The sequence below is a fragment of the Protopterus annectens genome, chromosome 1.part1 (genome assembly GCF_019279795.1).
Source record: "Protopterus annectens isolate FY-2018-M chromosome 1.part1, PAN1.0, whole genome shotgun sequence".
In the NCBI taxonomy this organism is placed as follows: domain Eukaryota; kingdom Metazoa; phylum Chordata; order Ceratodontiformes; family Protopteridae; genus Protopterus; species Protopterus annectens.
Window position 1 is genome coordinate 816,423,753 of NC_056726.1, and position 20,927 is coordinate 816,444,679.

Consider the following 20,927-nt stretch of genomic DNA (forward strand, 5'->3'; position numbering starts at 1 on the left):
TTATCAAGTGCACCTGCAAGCACAATTCCTGCCAGGAAAGACAAATACTCTGGCAGACGAACTAAGCAGAAACCTCATGGATCCTCACAAGTGGAAACTAGATCCACAAATCTTCAGCATAATAACAAGGAAATGGGGACGCCCAGACATAGAACTGCCAACTACAGAGATTTTGTACAAGGACTTACCACAAGCTAACATGGAAAGTGGATGCTCTATCATTCATCTGGAAAAACCTTACAGTATATGCCTTTCCTCCACTACCTCTCCTCCCCAAGGTACTCCTAAAGGTCAGACAAGAAGCCAAAAATTATCCTGATTGCCCCTGACTGGCCACGCCAGCACTGCTACCCAATCCTAAAGAGCTTGTCTCAAGGCCCAGCCTGGACATTACCTCAAATTCCTCATTTACTGACCCAACAAAACAATCAGATACTGCACAGCCAATTCAGAACCCTAAATCTGGTTGCATGGCGGATAATGTAACCATTCAGAACACACCTCTCTCCAAAGCGGTTATGGATGTTATTTTGGAGGCCAGGAGGCCCAGCACCAGAAAATTAAATGCAGAAAAGTGGAAGAGATTCTGTGCTTGGAACCAGGCACAAGGAATTGACATGCTTGTACCAAATATTCCTCAGATTTTACAATACCTAACTGAGATGCTGGACCAAAGGCCTATCCTTTTCATCTATTAAGATCCATGCCTCTGCCATTTCAGCTCATTACAATACGGATCCACCTATTTTTTCACATCCACTACTAAGGCAGTACCTCAGAGGGGCCAAAAACACAAGACCCTCAAGAAGAGCACCAGTACCTGCATGGGACCTCAACTTTGTCTTGGAAATACTCATGCTGCCTCCTTTTGACCCAGCCAATACAGCAGAAATAAAATTCTTATCATGGAAAACAGCTCTGCTCTTAGCAATAACTTCAGCAAGAAGAGTCTCAGAGTTACAGGCACTAATGGCGGTTGAACCTTTCATAATTTTCCATCCGGGCAGGGTTTCTCTGAGGACAAACCCAACATTTATGCCTAAGGTAGTGTCCAGTGTGGCTCTTAATTCATTTGCCTACCTTTTATCCAAACCCACAGAATAAAGGGGAGAGACTTCTACATTCTTTGGACATACACAGACAGCTATGCTTCTACTTGGACAAAACTAAAGTGTTCAGAAAGTCTGAGCAACTCTTAGTGGCATATGCTGCAGGATCTCGAGGAAAAGCTATCTCAAAGCAAACTATTTCCAAATGGATAGCCAACTGCATTCGTTTCTGCTATTCTCAACATGACAAATCAGTGCCTAAGGGCATCAGGCACATTCAACCAGAGCAGCAGCTACTTCAGCAGCCTTCCTCAGAGGAGCACCAACCAAGGACATTTTGGAGGCTGCAACTTGAACTTCAGTGCACACTTTTACAAAGCACTACCACTTACCTCTTTACTCTAAATCCAGAGCAGGCTTCGCCACTGCAGTTCTGCAGGGCCTCATAGCCTCTTCTAATTCTATTTAGGCCCAGGCACCCAACCTCAGCTTTGGGATTCAACCCAAGTGTAATGACTGCAACAGTGAAACACGATGAACATAGTACAGTTGTGTACCTACCATAAATGTAGATGTTTGAGTGTTTTCACTCTTGCAGTCCAGGTTACCCTCCCACCATCCCCCTTTCTTTGCTGGGACTTATCTGTACTTCTCTATTCTTTGCAACCTATGTGGTGTATTTGCTTATAGATGAAGATTGTTTTATTTTACTGCATGCTCTTTTATTGGCATAATTTCTTAGCCTACCCTTCGGGGGGGCACCTGATATCTGGGGCAAGAAAAACTGAAGAAAATGGAGTCAGCTGCATCTTTTATACCCCTGGCGCACTGACGTCAGGGAAGAGGCAACAGCAACCGACGCCGGACCAAAACTTTGGAATTCAGGCCGACTGCAGGTAGCCTGCCAGCTGGATAACCCAAGTGTAATGACTACAACAGTGAATACACTCAAACATCTACATTTATGGTAGGTACACAACTGTACTTTATAAGTAAGTAGCAAAAATTGTAGTTCAGCTAAGTTCCAGCCATGCAAAGGAAGGTGTAAGGTGTGTGGGCTTGATAGTGTGGTACTGTTCTCCTAAAAAAGAGAGAGGAGAGATTAGAATACAGGAGACTACCAATAATGTAGGTACATTAGAGAAAACTGAGAGGTATTGAGCAAGAGAAGCAGCTGGATTTAGTGCTCGTAAGGGGAGGGCTGCAGTTTCTGTGTGGATAAAATGAATAAATGTGCTTGTTAAGACGTGCTTTGTGTGAAAGATGTTTGTATTAATGGTCTCCAATCTTCTTTCACTCAAGGTTCTCAAATACAGTATGCCAATCACGCTGACTCCATGTCTGCTCTTCAACAAATTACTCAACAACTAGCCTTTACATCCATACAAAGCAGGTTGTACAATAATCCTCTGTCTCTTAATCCAAATAACTAATCTAATCCTGTTCACCTCTAAGAAAAAATCTCCCATTGATAAAGTGTAGTTGACCATACTTTCCCACAGCAACACAAAAATAGTAGTAGTTACTCATACTAAACTACATGGAGTAATAATCGAACATCTAAAATTTGACCTTTGTATAAATCATAATATTAGCAAAACACACGGAAAGCTAGGCATTCTATACAGGCACAAAAACTTATTTAGCTTTTCTGTTAAACAAGCCCTAGCTGCCACTTGCCTACTTCCCCCTCTCGTCTGTGGTGCACCTTTTCTTACCAACCTACAATCTTCCCTAAAAACAAAGCTTGAAACATGCTATCACAAAATCACCAAGTTTGCTACAAATGCCTAGCAATAATACCCATCACTGTACTGCTCTACAATCCCTGAACTGCTGTAGTATTATAGGAGATTACTAGGCTATCGACCCAGAGGTCATTTCAAGCCTAGCCATTTCATCCCAGTGTATTACCATAGAAATGTTAATTTCCAAAACTGCATTTAGTAATGACTGCCTATGGCCAGGAGGATGGTAGTGGGCACTATTTCCGGTAGGAATTTACATTTACCGTGACCCATCCACTCATCCAGGTTCCTTTTGAAAAGTGTCAGAGGTGCTCTGTTTCACATGAATAGCTTGAACTCGCACATTATCTCTCGTTTCCACAGTTAGCATCTGTGCACAAATTAATATACAAACCTTTCAACTGTCCTGCACTTAGTTCTCTATTTAGTCCCTACTGTACCAAAAGGTGTCGTAGATCAGAGAATCAAAACCTCTTGCAAGTCCACAAGCCAAATTTGCTTGTCTGAAAGCTTCTTTACTTGCATTCTGTAGCCAGATCCTGGAATGACCTCCCATTAATAATTAGAACTAGTAAGAACCATGCCCCATTTAAAACTTCTTTACAAAAATGCTTCTGTCTGGAACTGTAATTGTACCAAGCCTCCATCCTTTAAGACCTGACTGCCATTACTTTACAAATGATATTCTTACTACTATATTTATTCACTGCTAATGTGTAGTGATAACCTAACTAAACCTTTTGGCAATGTTTATTGTATGTCACCCGCTTGATTTTCATCGTGTTGCCCTGCTGCAGTCATCACACTTGGGTTATCCTGCCGTCAGGCGGTCCCACAGTCGGCCTGAGTTCCCAAGTCTTGGTCCGGCGTCGGTTGCTGTCGCTTCTTCCCTGACATCAGTGCGCCAGGGGTATATGAGGCATCCAACGCCATTTTCTTCAGTCTTTCTTGCCGCGCGGTGCCAGAAGCAGTTCGCAAGTGCCGGTCGGCCGACACCTGAGATTTTCGAATCAAGTTTCAGTCCGAAGTCTTCAATAAAGCTAAGTACCACGTTGGGGAACCTTTTCTTGCCTCAGTCCGATGTCAGAAAAAGTTAACAATTGCATTTCTTGTAGGAAGCAAATACCTCATAAGGACTTCCATTCTTATTGTATTCCTTGCCTAGGCCCAGACCATGACATCACAGGTTGTCGGTTTTGTGCTAGGTTTAATAAACGAACTATCAAACGCCGTTTTGACTTCGCACGACATTACTTTGGTAGGAAATTTAATTATATCATGCCGTCAGAGCAGCCGACAACCGGCATGCATAAAAAACGCAAGGATAAGGACAGGCAGCCTAGGAACAAGCCAGACTCCGAGGCCTCTGCTGGGCCTGTCACCGGTTCTCTGGTTTTCAGTGAGGCGCCTACGCAGCCCCTGATGACCGCAGAATTGGAACCCCAAACAGCTGCGGATTCTCAAGCGGAGTGTACTAGGCCGTCACAGCCATCTTCATTAGGCCCTTCCTACACCGGAGCAGGAGATGATCCCGGTGCAGTAGAAACACCTTCGGTTGCAGAAGGTGTCTTCAGACCCGACTACACTCACCATTAAATCTTATGCTAAGCTTAAAACTCCATTAAAACCAAAAAAGACTGTACATCAGTCTACAGTTCAAAGCCCCATGCCTAAGAAACGGATGCTTAAGATGGCTGAAGATTTGATTACCCTAATCAGGGGTCCTCATCCCCCTCCAGAAAAAAGACCAAGACAAGAGGAGGATTATGCTTCCTCTGACCAGGTTTCAATTTCCTCAGAATCTTCTGAGGAACAGGATTACACTTTCCCCCCTTATGAAGACTCTGATGCTGAAGACTCTATTCCCTCAGCATCTCCCCCTGAAGACTACTCCTTTGGGGAAACTTTACATACCATGAGGGAACATTTCCACTGGGAAGGCCAGGACTACTCTGATTCTAAGAAAAGGCTCAGAGAGTTCCTTTTACTACCTACCCCAGCATAGACCACTTGCTATCCCTCCAGTTTTAGACATTGTGGATGATGTTTACTTAGAGTCTAGTCTAAATCCAGACTCTCTACCTCCTGCTCCAGCCAAACCAGACAGGTACTACAGAGTACCTGACTCACACAAATTCCTTTATAAAAGCCCTGTGGCTGACCCAGAAACAATTTTCCAGGGTCCCAAAGGGGCTAAAGCTTCTATGGCTAAAAATCCTGTGCCCTCTGAAAGGGATTCCAGAGTCCTAGATAGATGGGGAAAGAAGATATACACCTCAGCTACTCTGGCTATGAGAGCATTAAATTGTCAGTTTCACATGCTGAAATATCAGCAATTCCTAATGTCTCAATTAAAACAAAAAATGAGCACACATTCTGAACAGTCTGAATTCAAGGAGATGCAGGATCTGTTGCATGCAGCTGAACAGGTGGGCAAACATACTTTACAATGTGGATCTGATTCATTGGAAGCTTCCTGTAGAGCAGCTGTTACTGGGTCTGTCATACGTAGACATGCTTGGTTAAAAGAACAAACCCTACCTGATCATGTTAAAGCAAAATTATTGGATGCACCTTTACAGCAGGATGTATTATTTGGTGTCAAAGCAGAAGAGGTTTTAAAGAAAATGGAGGATAAGGCAAAGTCTATGCAGACGGTCAAGGATTTTTTACAGGTACAACCCCCTCGTTTCAGCAGAAATTGGCCAACAAAAAACTGGTCCATTCCAGCTTCTGACAGATCACAGAGGGGCAAATACAGACGCCCAAGGGGCAGAGGTCAGTCACAAGGCCCTTACAAACCTCGCCAATGTGGTACTGCCACCCAGAAAGGAGGAGAAGACAGGCCCCAAGCTAGCAGAAGACCAACACAATGACTCGATCCTCAAACTAGCAAGCAAATCTCTCTTGGCAGCTCCCTTGGGAGGAAAATTAGCACTTTTTGCAGACAACTGACACATTTATTTATTTCAGTTGGTTTACCAGGATAGTCCATTGGGCCATAAAGAACCCGTTTTCAATGGAGTCCTGGGGAGAAAAGCTCCAAAACAAACAAATATACATTCAACAATTTACATTAACAATCTAGGTACAGAGAGTTATTGGTACTATGTTGGCAGGAAAAAGCAAAACTTATCACATGTATAATAGCAGTCATAACAGTTAATACAATTGAGAAGTGTCACAAAAGACAAATGGGTCCTAAACATTGTCTCACAAGGATACAGATTCCACTTTCATACCTTGCCAAGGATAAAAGGAATGCCAAATCTGCCACCAAATCAAAGGGCAGAGGCACAAAAACAAATTACAGCTCTCATGGACATGAGAGCCATTCAACAGGTACCTACACAGGAGCAAGGAAAAGGATTTTACTCAAGACTCTTTCTAGTCCCAAGAAAAGACAAAGCATGGAGACCCATTCTGGATCTTTCAGTTCTGAACACCTATCTGCAAGTACCAAAATTCAAGATGCTAACACTACAGCAGCAGCTTCCCATGCTAGGCAAGAATGCTTGGCTAGTAACATTGGACCTCAAGGAGGCATACCTGCATGTCCCTATCAGACAAAATTGCAGAGGATACCTCCGCTTCATTGCAGGTTCAACCCATTATCAATTCTCTGCACTGCCCTTTGGCTTATCTACTGCGCCCAGGGTCTTCACAAAATGCCTGGCACCAGTAATTGCATACTGCAGACAGAGGAATTCAAATATACCCATACCTGGATGACTGCCTTATTCAAGCAGAAAGCAAGGACATTCTTTTAAAGCATCTGGCATTAAGTTGCCTAGGGTACACAGGAAACGAAATCAAAACTAGTGCCCTCACAAAACATAATATTCCTGGGTGCCAGCTTGAATACAACGGCCCAGATGGCTTATCTCATGCCAGACAAGCAACAACAGCTAACTCAATACTTCAAAATAATGGCAACAAAGACCCAACTCTCTGCAAGAAAAATTCTGCAGGCCTTGGGATTCATGGCATCTTGCATACTACTAATACCATTTGCAAAACTGCATATGAGGAAATTACAATGGTACCTGAAAAGCGTATGGACTCGCCACAGCTTGGAAACAATGATACCACTCATTCCCTGCCTTCAACAGGAGTTTCTATGGTGGGCACAGGCATGTCACCTCAACAAGGGTCAGCCTTTCACCTTACCCACAGCCAGGCAAACTATGACAACAGATGCATCAGACTGTGCCTGGGGAGCACACATGGCAGGACAGTGCATTCAGGGCAAATGGACTACAGATCAAAGGCATCTGCATGTCAATCAAAAAGAAATGCTAGCAGTACAGAATGCCCTAACAGCTTTCAAGGACCTCTTACACCCAGGACAACTAATAATAAAGACGGACAGTACCACAGTAATGTGGTACATAAACAAGCAAGGGGGCACACATTCCTACCCTCTATGCAGGCAAGCAATGACCTTGTGGAACACAGCACTGTCTTACCAGGTTCAATTACAAGCACAATTCCTGCCAGGCAAGAAAAACACATTGGCAGACAACCAAAGCAGAAACATCATGGATCCCCATGAGTGGAAACTAGATCCACAAGTATTTGCAATGATAACTCAAAAATGGGGACGCCCAGACATAGATCTGTTTTCCAACTCCCAAAACTACCAACTTAAAAAATTTGCACAAGGACATTCCACCCACAAGCTTGGAAAGTGGACACCCTCTCATTCAGTTGGAAAACATTAACAGTGTTTGCCTTTCCTCCACTGCCTCCTCTAACAAAGGTACTGCTGAAAGTCAGATTACAGAGGCCACAAATGATACTCATTGCACCAGACTGGCCACGCCAGCACTGGTATCCAATTCTAAGGAACATGGCCCACGGCCCACCATGGATTTTACCACAAATTCCTCACCTGCTCACCCAGCGAGACAATCCGATTCTCCACAGCCAGCTCAAGACTTTAAACCTGACTGCATGGCAAATTACCTAAACAACCAGCCAACACCGCTGTCCAAAGCTGTTATGGATGTCCTCCTGGAGGCCAGGAGGCCCAGCACCAGGAAAACCTATTCAGACAAATGGAAAAGATTTTGCGCCTGGAACCAGGCTAAAGGCCAAAATCCCCTTGATCCAAACATTCCTCAGATTCTACAATATTTAACTGAGATGTTGCACAAAGGACTTTCCTTTTCATCTATTAAGATCCACGCCTCAGCAATTTCAGCTCATTACAACACGGATCCTCCTTTATTTTGACATCCACTCCTAAGACAGTACCTCAGAGGGGCTAAGAATATAAGACCACCCAGGAGAGCACCAACACCTACTTGGGATCTCAACTTTGTTCTGGAAAAGCTTACACTGCCGCCCTTTGAACCAGCTTTTTCAGCCGATTTAAAATTTCTTTCATGGAAAACTGCCCTGCTACTAGCAATAACTTCAGCTAGAAGAGTCTCAGAGCTACAGGCACTAATGGCAGTGGAGCCTTTCCTCATTTTTCATCAAGACAGAGTCTCTCTACGAACTAACCCTTCCTTTATGCCAAAGGTGGTATCCAGTGTGGCCCTAAACCAAACCATTCATTTGCCCACCTTTTTCCCAAATCCCCAGAACAAAGGAGAAAGTCTCCTGCACTCTTTGGACATTCACAGGCAATTATGTTACTACTTGGATAAAACTAAGGCTATCAGAAAATCTGACCAGCTCCTTGTAGCCTATGCTGCAGGATCACAAGGAAAAGCTATCTCAAAACAGACCGTTTCAAAATGGATAGGACATTGCATACGTTTCTACTACACGCATCATGGGAAACCGGTACCTGCTAACATTAGGTCCCAGTCCACCAGGGCTACAGCTACATCAGCAGCCTTTCTCAGGGTGGTGCCAACCAAGGATATTCTTGGAAGCTGCAACTTGGAGTTCAGTGCACACCTTCACCAAACACTATCACTTGCCTCTATATTCTAAGACGAGCTGGTTTTGCCACTGCAGTTTTGCAGGGCCTACTAGCTTCTTCTAACACTGTTTAACTCCACCACCCATCCTTAGCTTTGGGATTCAACCCAAGTGTGATGACTGCAGCAGGGTAACATGATGAACATAGTACAGTTTTGTACCTACCATAAATGTAGATGTTAGAGTGTTCACCCTGCTGCATTCCAGGTTACCCTCCCTCCCTCCATCCCCTCTGAACTAGCTGGACTTTTGTATACCACTCTATCCTATACAACCTGTGTGGTGTATTTGCTTGTGCCTGAAGGTACTGTTTTATTTTTATATGTACTTTTTTATATAGCAATATATATATTTTGCCTACCTATTGGGGGCACCTGACATCTTGGGCAAGAAAAACTGAAGAAAATGTCGTCTGATGCCTCTTGTATACCCCTGGCGCACTGACGTCAGGGAAGAAGCGTCAGCAACCGACGCCGGACCAAGACTTTGGAACTCAGGCTGGCTGCGGGACCGCCTGACGGCAGGATAACCAAAGTGTGATGACTGCAGCAGGGTGAACACTCGAACATCTACATTTATGGTATGTACAAAACTGTACTTTTTCTCTTCAAGTTAACTTTGTAATTTAGTTGTACCTAGCTGACAACTTTTGTTTTACCATCACTTTCTCTAATTACTGCTTATACTTTGTGAAATGTATCATATTCTGTATACTACTGTATGTCATGTTTTGCACAGTTTATAATAATGTATTTTATGTTTCTGTGGAGCTTTTCTCTCCAGGCCTCCATTGATAATGGGCTATTTGGTCCAGTGGGCTATCCCGGTAAACAAATGCCAATAAGTAAATAGACAAGTAAATGCCATATCCCTAGTTGTATCGAGATTCAAAACCGCTACTGGTGAAAGAGCCTTCTCTGAATTGGCCCCAGCAGTATGGGATCATCTGCTATTTGAAACCAGACAAAAAGGCACAATAGATGGTTTCGGAAATAAATTAAAAGAGAGGTTGTTGAGATAAACATCACACTCGTATTAGAGAAACATTGTACTTTAAGCACATATGATATCATATGCAGGTAGGAAACTGTCAAGGTGTAGCAGCTATCATATTAAGTATGCATGTCCTAAAGCTGTGTTAACAGGTTTACTATTGTTTGTGCAAACAACATTCTGTCGGCTGCATTGTGCTGAAAAACAGAATGTCGAACGCACATGCAATTTTGCACCAGATAGTCGACTCCACTTATGTGAATGCACAACTGCATTCGCATACGTGGAAAGCGACTGTCTGCATGGAGACCACGGTACAGTGGGGATTGGAAATTCATCCACATCCCCACCCCCACTATAGTGCGATCTCGGAGTTAGAATATATAAGTAGGGGTGGTGTTCGGGGGTGCAGGGGGGCTTGCCCCCCTTCATAAATGTGATAGCTGTATAGGAGTTTGATTTACATCAGCTCCTATATGATGGCTATCATGTGGTGGTTTCGACAACAATGTCGAGTCAAATGCATCGAGCATTTGGTTCGACATTGTGACAGTTTTTTTACTTTCAGTATTACCATTCGTTTATTGGAACGGAAATTGTTTTTCCGTTCGAATAAACAATAGTAAACCCTGTTAACATCATGGTATATAATGTGTAAATAAAAATTCTACCATTTTTCTCAAAAAAAATAGCTTCTTACCAGTACTTGGTGTAAATGTTCTAAATTGTTTTATGTTTTCTTTTTGTAGTTTGTTCTGTATTTGTCTTGTATACCAAGTTTTGAGAATGTGAATATCTGTATATGTTTTGTAGCTTGTCTTAATTGGAATTTGTCTGCAACTTGTTTTAATTGGAATTTGTCTGTAACTTGTTTCAGTTGGCATGTGCTTATTATCGTAGAAATTCTTGAATATCTTGCTATTTCTTCCACTGTTCTGTTTTGCACTGCTGCTGCACTTACAGCAGTATGGCCCCATGTTGTGACTGAAAGGGTTCTAAGGACCAGTCTGCCTACCCATTTATCAAGTGTAGTAAATTGAAGTTAAATACATTTTCTACTTAAAAACACTGGTTTATGAGCAAGTTATGATAACTCCTCTAGCTCTGATGAAAAGAGATTAATATACTAACCCTGTATAGTTTTATGAGCAGAACAAGTTTGTAGACACCTGACTGTGTTGCCTAATTTGCTCTCCAGTCATGTCCTGACATAGCATCTGTATCAAGTTTTGTGAGTACCTCTTTCACTAAAAATGCATACTTTGAGGTGCTTGTTGGGAGTTGCACTGAATGTGAATGTTAAGAGAATTTTTTTAGCATACCACATTTTGCAGGCAAGTCCATCACTGTTTTAAATTTGTATTAGTGTATCCTTAGATTTTGTGAAAGTGAAATTAGTACATTTTTATGTCGGTAAATGTGAAGTTTAAAATGTAGTGAGGACAGGCATCCTTCACCAAAGCAAATGTATAATGCAGCATATCTGTAACAGATGAGGGAATGTGTGAAGGGTCAGTGTCTCTGTAGAAAGCACTTGAGTAAGCCAAACTGGGGATATTCAGGTAATCTATGGCACAGATGTTATTTAACTAACCATGCAAATTAATTGGAAGCATTACTCAGCCTTGCAGTATTAGCCTAGCAACAGTGTGCATTTTCATCAGCCTGTAATACAGGGGGTTTGGACTTTACTCGTGTTGAATTCCCAAATTAAGGGTTGGAGCCTAGTTGCCACACTGTTAACATTAGTTGCTGGGACTTGGTGTCATCATGCAGCTGCTTTTTCTCATGGCTGACTTGGGAAGGTTGCACTTTATTAGCCTGTGTGTGTTGAGGTGTCACTGGGATTCCATCTTCATTGCTTTGCATCACTGAATGCCATCCCCTTCCTGGCTATAGTTGCCCTAAACACTGATTTGATGGCCAGGAAGAAGGATACATGTTAGCCTGGTCCCAGATTTCAGTAGCACTCTGTAGTGTCTTTACATACTGCATACTTGACGATGTTTTATGACATATCAAGTGGCTGAGGGAAGATGGTGATGTATTTGCGAGTAGATTACAACTATCACTTTTATGTAAAATGGTTTATTCGGCCTCATATCTGAACAATACCTTTTTGAGATGGTGGTCAAAAATAGTCGTGGGGACAGGGGTTAGGGCTGTGTGTACATGAGTGCCTCAATTCATGTTTAACTTAACCCCTTCCTAGGAGAAAATAACTAACCTACAGAACTTGCATTTTTTTTCCTTCAGGTTTCTCAGATGGCAAGTTACTTTGAGCCTCTTGTCATATCAACTATAGGTGCGGCTTCAAAGACCCTAAACCATCAGCAACAGATGAACCTCTTGGATCAATGCAAGACACTGACAGAATCTGCACTGCAGATGTTGTACACCGCCAAAGAGGCAGGAGGCAATCCCAAGGTAAGTAAAATTAAACTAATGGAATGAAGCTGTTTTTTAACCTGTGGAATTTCTAAGTAATGTACTTAAAAACTAAATTGTATAGCTTTTGTTGAGTACATTTTTATGCAAGTCTTAAGAAATGTATATGTGGCATAATAGTTTGTTGATCAGGAATATCCCACTGAGCTTTGTTGGAATATTTGTGCTGTGCTGCAACCTGGAGCTTTTGATGAAATTTGTAGGTGTGTATCCCTCTCTAATGACAAGTTGAAGTAATTATCTTTCTCCCCCCTGAGATTATTTGTAGAAGTTTTTTCACTGTTTCTAGAGAGTTGTGTGCAGCTGGTGAGGTCATATAAATATGTAGCTGTACTTTTGTATAGACCCTGTAACCTTTGCCAGAGTGTGACCCCTTGGGTCTTGGTGATATGCGAGTGCTTATGTTTGTGCTGAGTCTTGGTTGATATATTTGGCCTTTTTCAGACTTGAACATGTTGCACTGTGTGATTTCTGAATTTGAATGCATATGTTAGGACTGACAGTTTGTGAAAGGCTGCTTTTCAGCTATTACGTTGTCTGATTTTAATGGATGGCTTAGTCACTGGGTCTAGAGGGAGATTGCAGATTTCCACGCAGGTCCAGGATGGCATAGGTTTTGTCAGGGTTGAGGATCTGCTGTTTGCAGTGTAAGAAAATGTAACAGCGCTTTAAAGAAAGAAGACATGCATCTTCCTTTTTCAGAAGCAAAATAAATTACTTGTGTGGTAGAATTTTGCAATACAGTTCATGAAATTCTACAGATCTTGCATGTCATCTTTGATAATTTACTTACATTTGTCCATCTTTTTTGTCACTGTTTTTAAACGTGTGTTTCCAAGTAGTATCCCACATTCCTACTGGAAGTGGGAAAATTATGCTATTTGCTATTCATATATAATGCTAATTAGGTGTCCAGATTTTTGGCTGGATGTATGTACTTTTCAACTGCCTTTCTACGCATTTTCAATGTCTGCAGGTTGAGCGGTATAGTCACTGCAGAAATACAATTGCTTGACATAGTGAACAGAAACTGAGACTGCTGTAATAGTCTCAAATCACAGTTATTCAAGACTGTACATTTTGCAGAATTTTATGTTCATTACATATGTAGTCTCAAGCCAGCTGAAGTCATTTTAGGAACTGAGGCCTATCCCTAATCAAAATTATTCCTCATAAATTATTAGCAGCACCACATGCCATTTCTTGAAACCAAAATGTGTCATCTACATCCATGTACAGAATTATGTTTTTTAGAATGTTCAAAGTTTCCGGGCTTATCTTTGTTTCCCCAGCAGTCTTTGCTCAGGGATCCATTGAGGCTTTGGTGTTATTCCCACTTTTGCTTTCCTCTGCATTGACTGCTCACTTTGTTCTTCTGAACCTTTAAGACCTCATTCAGGTAGGTCTTGATGCTCATATTGAAATGAGGAACAGGCTGCCTAATAGCACCTTTACTGTTGTATCCTACCCTATTTCATGCCTAGGAAGATTAAAAGTGTGTCCACACTGTCATTCAGGAGCACTCTTCAAGAACAGGAGTGCAGAAGAATGTTTACTGCTTTGCTGTTAAGTGCCAGTGAGGGCTTTTAATCAGATGAGGACTATGTTGTCTCTGATCCCAGCATTCTCAAAGAAAAATGCTTTGGTGAATTGCGACTGTCAAGTGTGAAGAATCCGAGCTGTAACACAGGTATAGAATTAGTGGCTGCTTATCTAGAGTTTTTATTAAATGAAGCTGTAGACATTTTGAAGCCTGCAGAGGTCACATGCTGCTGGCCTTTGCAGTATCCCAGTGGAGACTTGGCTTTGCTTGAACTTTTGTATTTGCAAGTATGAAGTAATAAAGGAAAATCCATGTGCAGATGGACAAGAGGGTACTTGTCTATCCATTCAAGCAGTACATTTTTGGCCACTAGCATGCCTGATGACTGGTGAAGACCCTTTAGTATTTAACTTGAGTAATCCTGGAGATAGTTCGGAAGGATAGTTCTTGGGGGGGGGGGGGGTATTTCCAGCAGACCTTCTGGGCCTTAAGATTGGTTCATAGGTTAGCACTAGGCTGTCTGCCCGAAGGCATTTATAAGCCTAGCCAGAATGTGTTTGCTTTTGCCGCCCCCTTAGATTAGTTCCCTGTGCCTCTGTCCAGCAGAGCCACTGAAGTGATCCCCAAGGTAAACTTTGTTTCCCATCCACTCGTCAAGGTTTCTTTTGAAGAGTGTTAGCGAGGAGCTCTGCCTAATGTAGATTGGGATCTTGTTCCAAAGCATGGGAAGTCCCTGGGACAGGAATCTATCCCTCCAGCATGTCCTATTTGTTGTTGTGGTGAGGTTTAGATCCCTAGAGCATGTGGCTCGAGGGGATGGTTTTCTTTAGGTGGAGCATGTCCATCAATTCTGGGTTGGACATGGCCTTGTATGTCAGGCAGAGATCACCTCTGAGTAGGCGGTATGCAACCGAGTACAACTGGAGTTTCTTAAGTCGAGCTGCATAGGGCATCTGTTTGAGGCTAATGATCCTCTTGGTGAGGTACTTCTGTGGTCTTTCTAGCTGTTGCAGGTGTCTTGTAAGGTACATCCCAAATGGGGCATTGTACTCTATAATGGGTCTGATGAGTAGAAGGGCACAATGACCTCTTTTGATCTAGATGCAAGCCCTTTTGGATTAGGTGGGCCACGTAGAAGGATTTTCTAACCACTTTGACAATGTGATTATCAAAGGTGAGATTACTATCTACTTGGGTCCCCTGATCCCTTATTACATCTTCCGTATTTAGGGGACTACCACCCATGTGGTAGTTTGTTGGTACTTTGTTTTTTCCAAAGGGGATGACTTGCACTTTTTGGCATTTAACTTGAGGCCATGATTTTGACACCAGGTATCTGTCTCAGTGAGACTCTTTGGAGGATGTCTGTGTCAGCTGGAGAGTCAATTATAGCCTCTAGTTTGCAGTCGTCTGCGAACTTGGTCAGCCGTAGTCCTGCTGTGCTTGCCTGTACCTCTGAGAAGTGTATGCCGAACAGGAGGGGTCCTAGGACTGAGCCCTGGGGAATGCCACTTGTAACCGGTTTAGTCTCGGACCTAGCTCCCGGAACTCTCACCATGTGGGTTCTGTCGGTGAGCCAGTTGACAACCCATCTTGTGACGTAGGGGTTTATGTTCAGGCTGGTGAGCTTGTCTATAATACCAGAATGGGGAATGGTGCTGAAGGCCTTAGCGAGGTCTAGGTAGGCTGTGTGTACCACCTTTCCCTCGTCTGTAGCCTTGGTAACTGTTTCAAAGAAGTCCACCAGGTTTAGGAGGCATGATCTGCCCTTAAAGCCAAACTGGGTAGGGTCCAGTGTTTGGAGGTTCCCAATGTCTGTTAATGAGTTCCATGATGATGTGCTCCGTAGCCTTGCAGACCAAGCTAGTCAAGCTTATAGGGCGATAGTTCCTGGGGTCTGTTGTGGCTCCACCTTTGTGGAGCAGAATAACCGTAGCTGTGCACCACTCTATGGGTATGTAGCCTGTGGAGAGGCTGAGTTTGAGCAGTGTGTTTAGGTGAGGGGTTAGTTTGTCTTTGAGCTCGTGTAAGTTGCAGCCTGGTGCCTGGGACACCATCCGGTCCCATTGATGCTGTGGTTTTGGCATTTGATAGGGCTGTTTTAACCTAAGTGTCTGTGATTTCAGGGACTCTACATTCTTCCGGTATGGTTATGGGCCCTTTTGGGGGTGAGAGGGGGGTGAAGTTTGCACTGAACCTGTCTGCCAGGATGTTGGCGATATCTGTCGGTTCAGTGTATTTTGTGCCATTCTGCACTAACTCCGAGCAGATCTGAGCATTGTCACTTAGATTATTGACATAGCTAAAGAATGCCTTGTGGTTATCTTTGCAGTCCTTGGCAATTTTTCTTTCAAAGCTCGCCTTGGATGATTTTATGAGGGATTGTAGTTTCTTGCTGATATTGATCAGGGATGTCTTCCCTTCTTGGGATTTTACTCTCTTCTGTACTAGTATAGCTTGTTTATGGCAGGAGTCCACCAGACTGGTTTCCTTTTCTTGGAGGAGTGAGTCTTGGTTTTGCTTGGGATGGCACAATCCATGCATTCTTGTAGCTGCCCGTAGAATGCATTAGTAAAGGATTTTGAATCTTGGACAGTTTTATCCTTCAGCATGGGGGCTTTGAAACTTTCCACCTTGGTCTTAAGTAACGTGAAGTTTGCTTTTGAAAAGTTTTTCACAGTGGTTTTCTTGTCCGGGGGTGGGGGCGGGATATGGATATCCAAAGTGATTTGTTTGTAGTCAGATCTAACCAGCGAGGGGTTGACCTCTGGTATGGAACACTGGTCGCCCATGTTGGTGATGACCAGGTCCAATATGTTGTCACCTCTTGTGGGAGTGTTGACCAGTTGAAACAGGGCGTTTGAGTTTATAAATTCTAGGAAAAGTTGGGCAAGGGAGTTGGTACTTGAGTAGTTCTCCCAGTTAATGTTTGGGTAATTGAAATCACCCAATATTAGGGTGTTTGGTAGGACCTTTATGTTTCCCAGCGTTTCCAAAAACGCGGAATGGGGATCCTGGGACGTGGTGGGTGATCTGTAGCAAGCTACAATTTGAATTGCAGTTTTGCCCATTGTTAATTGCACGTGGATGATCTCTGAAGCATCGTGCTGTGCCACTAACCTGGAGGTGTGGGTATCCTTGATGAATATGGATATGCCCCTGCATTTTGTATTTCGGTTTGGGTTCTGTGGCCGAAATGTATGGTATGAGTTGTAGACTGGTAGTGCTGGGGTGCTCACTGGAGCCTTAAACCAGGTTTCTGTTACTGCACATATATCAATTTTCTCCATACTGAGGAGTGCCTCAAGTCCGTGCATTTTGAGGTTTAGACTTCTGGCATTGAGTAGCATTACCCTCAGTCTTTTGTTACTTGTGCTATTTACGGCGGTGGGTTTGTCTTTTTAGCCTTGCCTAAAAAAGGCACTATAGGGGTGGCAAGAGCCTTGGCCAGTATTCGAAAGCCTAAGGGTGACAGGTGTACGCCGTCTCTAGCGAAGAAGCATGGCTTGTCGAGCATGTCATCCCAGGCGGACAGGCACTGGATCCCCTTTGAATGACACCAGAAACTTAGCCAATTGTTGAAATTGAGAATTTTTTTCTTTATACCGTGGTATTATTCTTGGTGAGGGCAGGATGCTACTCAGGGTCAGGGTCATACGGCCTGGGCTACGTGATCAGAGAGCTCTTCCATGTCTCTCTTCATGTAGTCCAGGGAGGTACGGCTCAGGTCATTCACACCAACATGGACAATGACAGTCATATTTGTACTTGTTCTGGAGTGACCTGAGTGTTTGTGTTATATGGCAGATCCTGACACCCGATAGGTTACGTGTTTATGGGTTCTTGTTAAGTTTATGGCAACGGAAACCATCAAGATTCTTGGTCAAATAAGCTAATACTAATACTGTAATTACTAGTGGGATATTAACAGTAATCCCCATTATGTAGATTTTTTTATAAACACCAGTATTTAGGCATGAAAGCCATTAAGAAACAGTTGACTGTATAAACTCTGGGTTAAAAGAAATTTTCCTTAAACTGTATTAAATTTTCTGAGCTCAATAGAGTGAGAAGCAGTTTGTTCCAAATTCTCAGAATGAGTTTGAGTGATGCATTTGTTTCTTAGAATAGGTTGGTTTAAATGTGTACAATAATTAATGCTGTTAAACTTGTGCATAATTGGATTTGGGTGTTGCCTGAAGTAGGTCATCATTGAAAGCTTTGCAGGCCAAAATTGCTCTCCCATAATTTTCTTCTATATCCCCTGTAAAAAGTTGCAGTCACTCATCCAGTTATCCACGCTGGATTTAAAAGTTGCATGCTGAGTACTCTTATCAGATATGTAAGGGTACCTATTCCTGAAATGGAGGATATGTTGACTTGGGTATCTGTCATGCCCTCTGGTGCTGTTGCTGTGATTTTATAGGTTTAGGTCCTTAGAATGGGGTGTTTGTTTTATGACAAGTTCTGTTTGAAAAAGTGCTGCATTATTCTTGGCATGAAAGACCATGCAGAGATGACTCCTCGGCAGTCTACATAACACTGAAGACATGGACAGTGCTTGGTAACCATTTAAAATGTCAGGTCTCACTAGCATGAGTCCCAAAACTTGGAGACTGAATGGCCGAAAGATCAGACTTGTATATTCCAAGTAGCAAACACAGCAACAGAAAAACGAAATAGCAGCAACACACCAAACAGCCAGTACTTTTCTTCTCCTTTAATGTGAAATGATCTGGTACCTCGGCAATTCGCCTTCAAGGATCACAATTAATTGCTGCACAATGTCAGCTTTTATAATAAATATTCAAACAATCAATTAATCAATTTTCCAATAAATATCACAAAAAGAAGAAACATTTAAAGTGACCTTATGAATAATAATAAATATCAGGAATAAATACATGTTTTAGAACAATACATTCTTCATAAACTTATGTACAAATTAAATACAATATTTATAAATTATTTATAGAATTATTTCCAAATATTGTATAATAGTTAAACTCCATCAAATGCCCAATTCTAAATTTAAACCAAAAGGTTTTAAAGTGTTGAACTTCAGAATCATCCTAGTTTCCAGCTCTAATAGTTTATTAGAAATATTTTCACCACTATTAATAAAAGGCTTCCCTAGAACTCCATATTTTAAACTGTCAGTTTTCCCCTCATGAATTTAAAAAAAATGCTTGGCTACAGGGCTAAGTAAATTCGAATTTCGAACATCCCTCAAATGTTCCAAAATCCTAACTCTAACCATTCTCTTCGTTTGTCCAATATACCAAATGTTATGACAACTGCAAGTTAAAGCATACACTACCCCAATAGATTTGCAATTAAAGTAATGCCTAGGGGTATGGTTGATGTTATTGATAGAATTAATATTAATAACCCTATCACAGAGACTACAAGAACCACATCTAAATGTTCCTACACTAATGGCCCGGGGAACTTTTTTTATTGCAACAGTTATTATTTAGTATATCCTTTAAATTTTTTCCTTTTTTAAACGAAAATGTAATGTGATATGGAAAAAATTCACCTATACCTTCATCCTCACTGACCAAGTACCAGAATCTTTTAATTAAAGAAACAAATGTTTCAGAAAAAGTTGTGTACTTGGTCACGAAAAATATATCCTCCACATTTCTCTCCTTTTTTGAGGGACCAGAAACATCCGATTTGAACTTAATAGGATGTCTGTCCTTGTTCTTATTCATCACTTTATCCATAACATCTAACAACTGTTTTTTTATCATACCCTCTTTCCATTAGTCTCAGATAAACCTCATTTAATTCATAACCCAACTCACACTCCATGCTAGTATGTGAATGAATTCTTTTAAATTCCCCAAAAGGTAAAGCTTTCAACAAGTGAGGGGGATGCATACTAGAAGCATGCAAAAACATGTTAACTGACGTGCTCTTTCTAAAAGGTCTGAACTCAACAACATTATTTCTTATGAATAAAGTTAGATCCAAATAATTTATTTAATTTCTATTCATTTCATAAGAAAATGAAAGATTATGTTCATTATCGTTCAGAATTTCAAAAAAGTCACAAAATTCATGCATGTCCCCCTTACAAATGAAAATTAAATCATCAATGAAGCGCTTGTATAGAACTACCTTATGCTTAAAAAATTCAGTGGGATATAAGAATCTCTTTTCAAAGAAATCCATGTATACAACAGCATACACAGGAGCAAAAGCTGCCCCCATTGCTGTTCCCTTGATTTGTAAAAAAATATTCATTGTTAAACATGAAGTAGTTATGGGTTAAGCAAAATTCTAATAGTGTAATCAAAAAGTTGGTCCTAGGACCCTCACCTAATATATTATAAATAGCCTCAAGTCCCCACCTTTTGTCACTATTCGTGTACAAAGATTTGACGTTGATAGTCACCCAATAATAATCGTTATTCCAACTAATCTTAGAAATAACATCAATCAAATCTTTAGTATTACTGATATGGGCACTAACCTTGTTTAAATAGACTTTTAACTGAGAGTCCAAAAAAATATTAACATTCTCCATAAAGGAGCCTATCCCCTTATCGGCCTCCCAGGAGGCTCAACCAAATCTTTGTGGACTTTGGGTAAAGCATATAATATAGGTGTGGTCGGATCTTTAACATACATCTTTTTGACATCACTTTGTGAAAAAAATCCTAGTCGTTCTCCCCTTTCCAATAAAAATAACAGTCCTTCATTATAAGCTTTAAGGGGATCACCTTCAAGTTTTTGATATTCTTCACCATTAGAAAGTAGTCTATAAACCATCCTACAATAATCAGGTCTGTTCAAAATAACCCAATTACCCCCCTTATCAGCACACTTGAAAATGTACTGATCTTTTAAGCCTTTAAGACTTTTTAAGGCTTGCCATTCCTTTCTGTTCAGATTAAAATGTTTTTTTTCCTTACAAAATTCCATGAATAATGCCTCCGTTTCTTTAAGAAGCACCTTCTGGAAGATTGTAATAGCTGGAACTGAAATGACTGGTGTAAAATTACTTTTAACATTTTTAAATTTAGGCATCTCCAACTTACCATAACCAGTCAGATAATTCACATTAGAAACAATATCAATTTCAGAACAAACTGAACAGTCATTATTTTCATCAAAATCACATTCATAATATTCATAATTATATATGGATAGATTCATTAAACTCTCATCAAGTTCAATTTCTTCAGAACATTCATC

At 41.5% G+C, this 20,927-nt stretch overlaps 1 protein-coding gene across 1 annotated transcript in view; it reads left to right on the top strand.

The window, feature by feature from the left end:
* TLN1 (talin 1) overlaps window positions 1-20,927 on the top strand; it is a 3,443,760-nt gene that overhangs the window by 2,824,293 nt on the left and 598,540 nt on the right. The window contains exon 44 of the mRNA XM_044078439.1: window positions 11,984-12,154. Within this exon, the coding sequence (XP_043934374.1) occupies window positions 11,984-12,154 (171 nt within the window). The remainder of the gene's footprint in view (window positions 1-11,983; window positions 12,155-20,927) is intronic.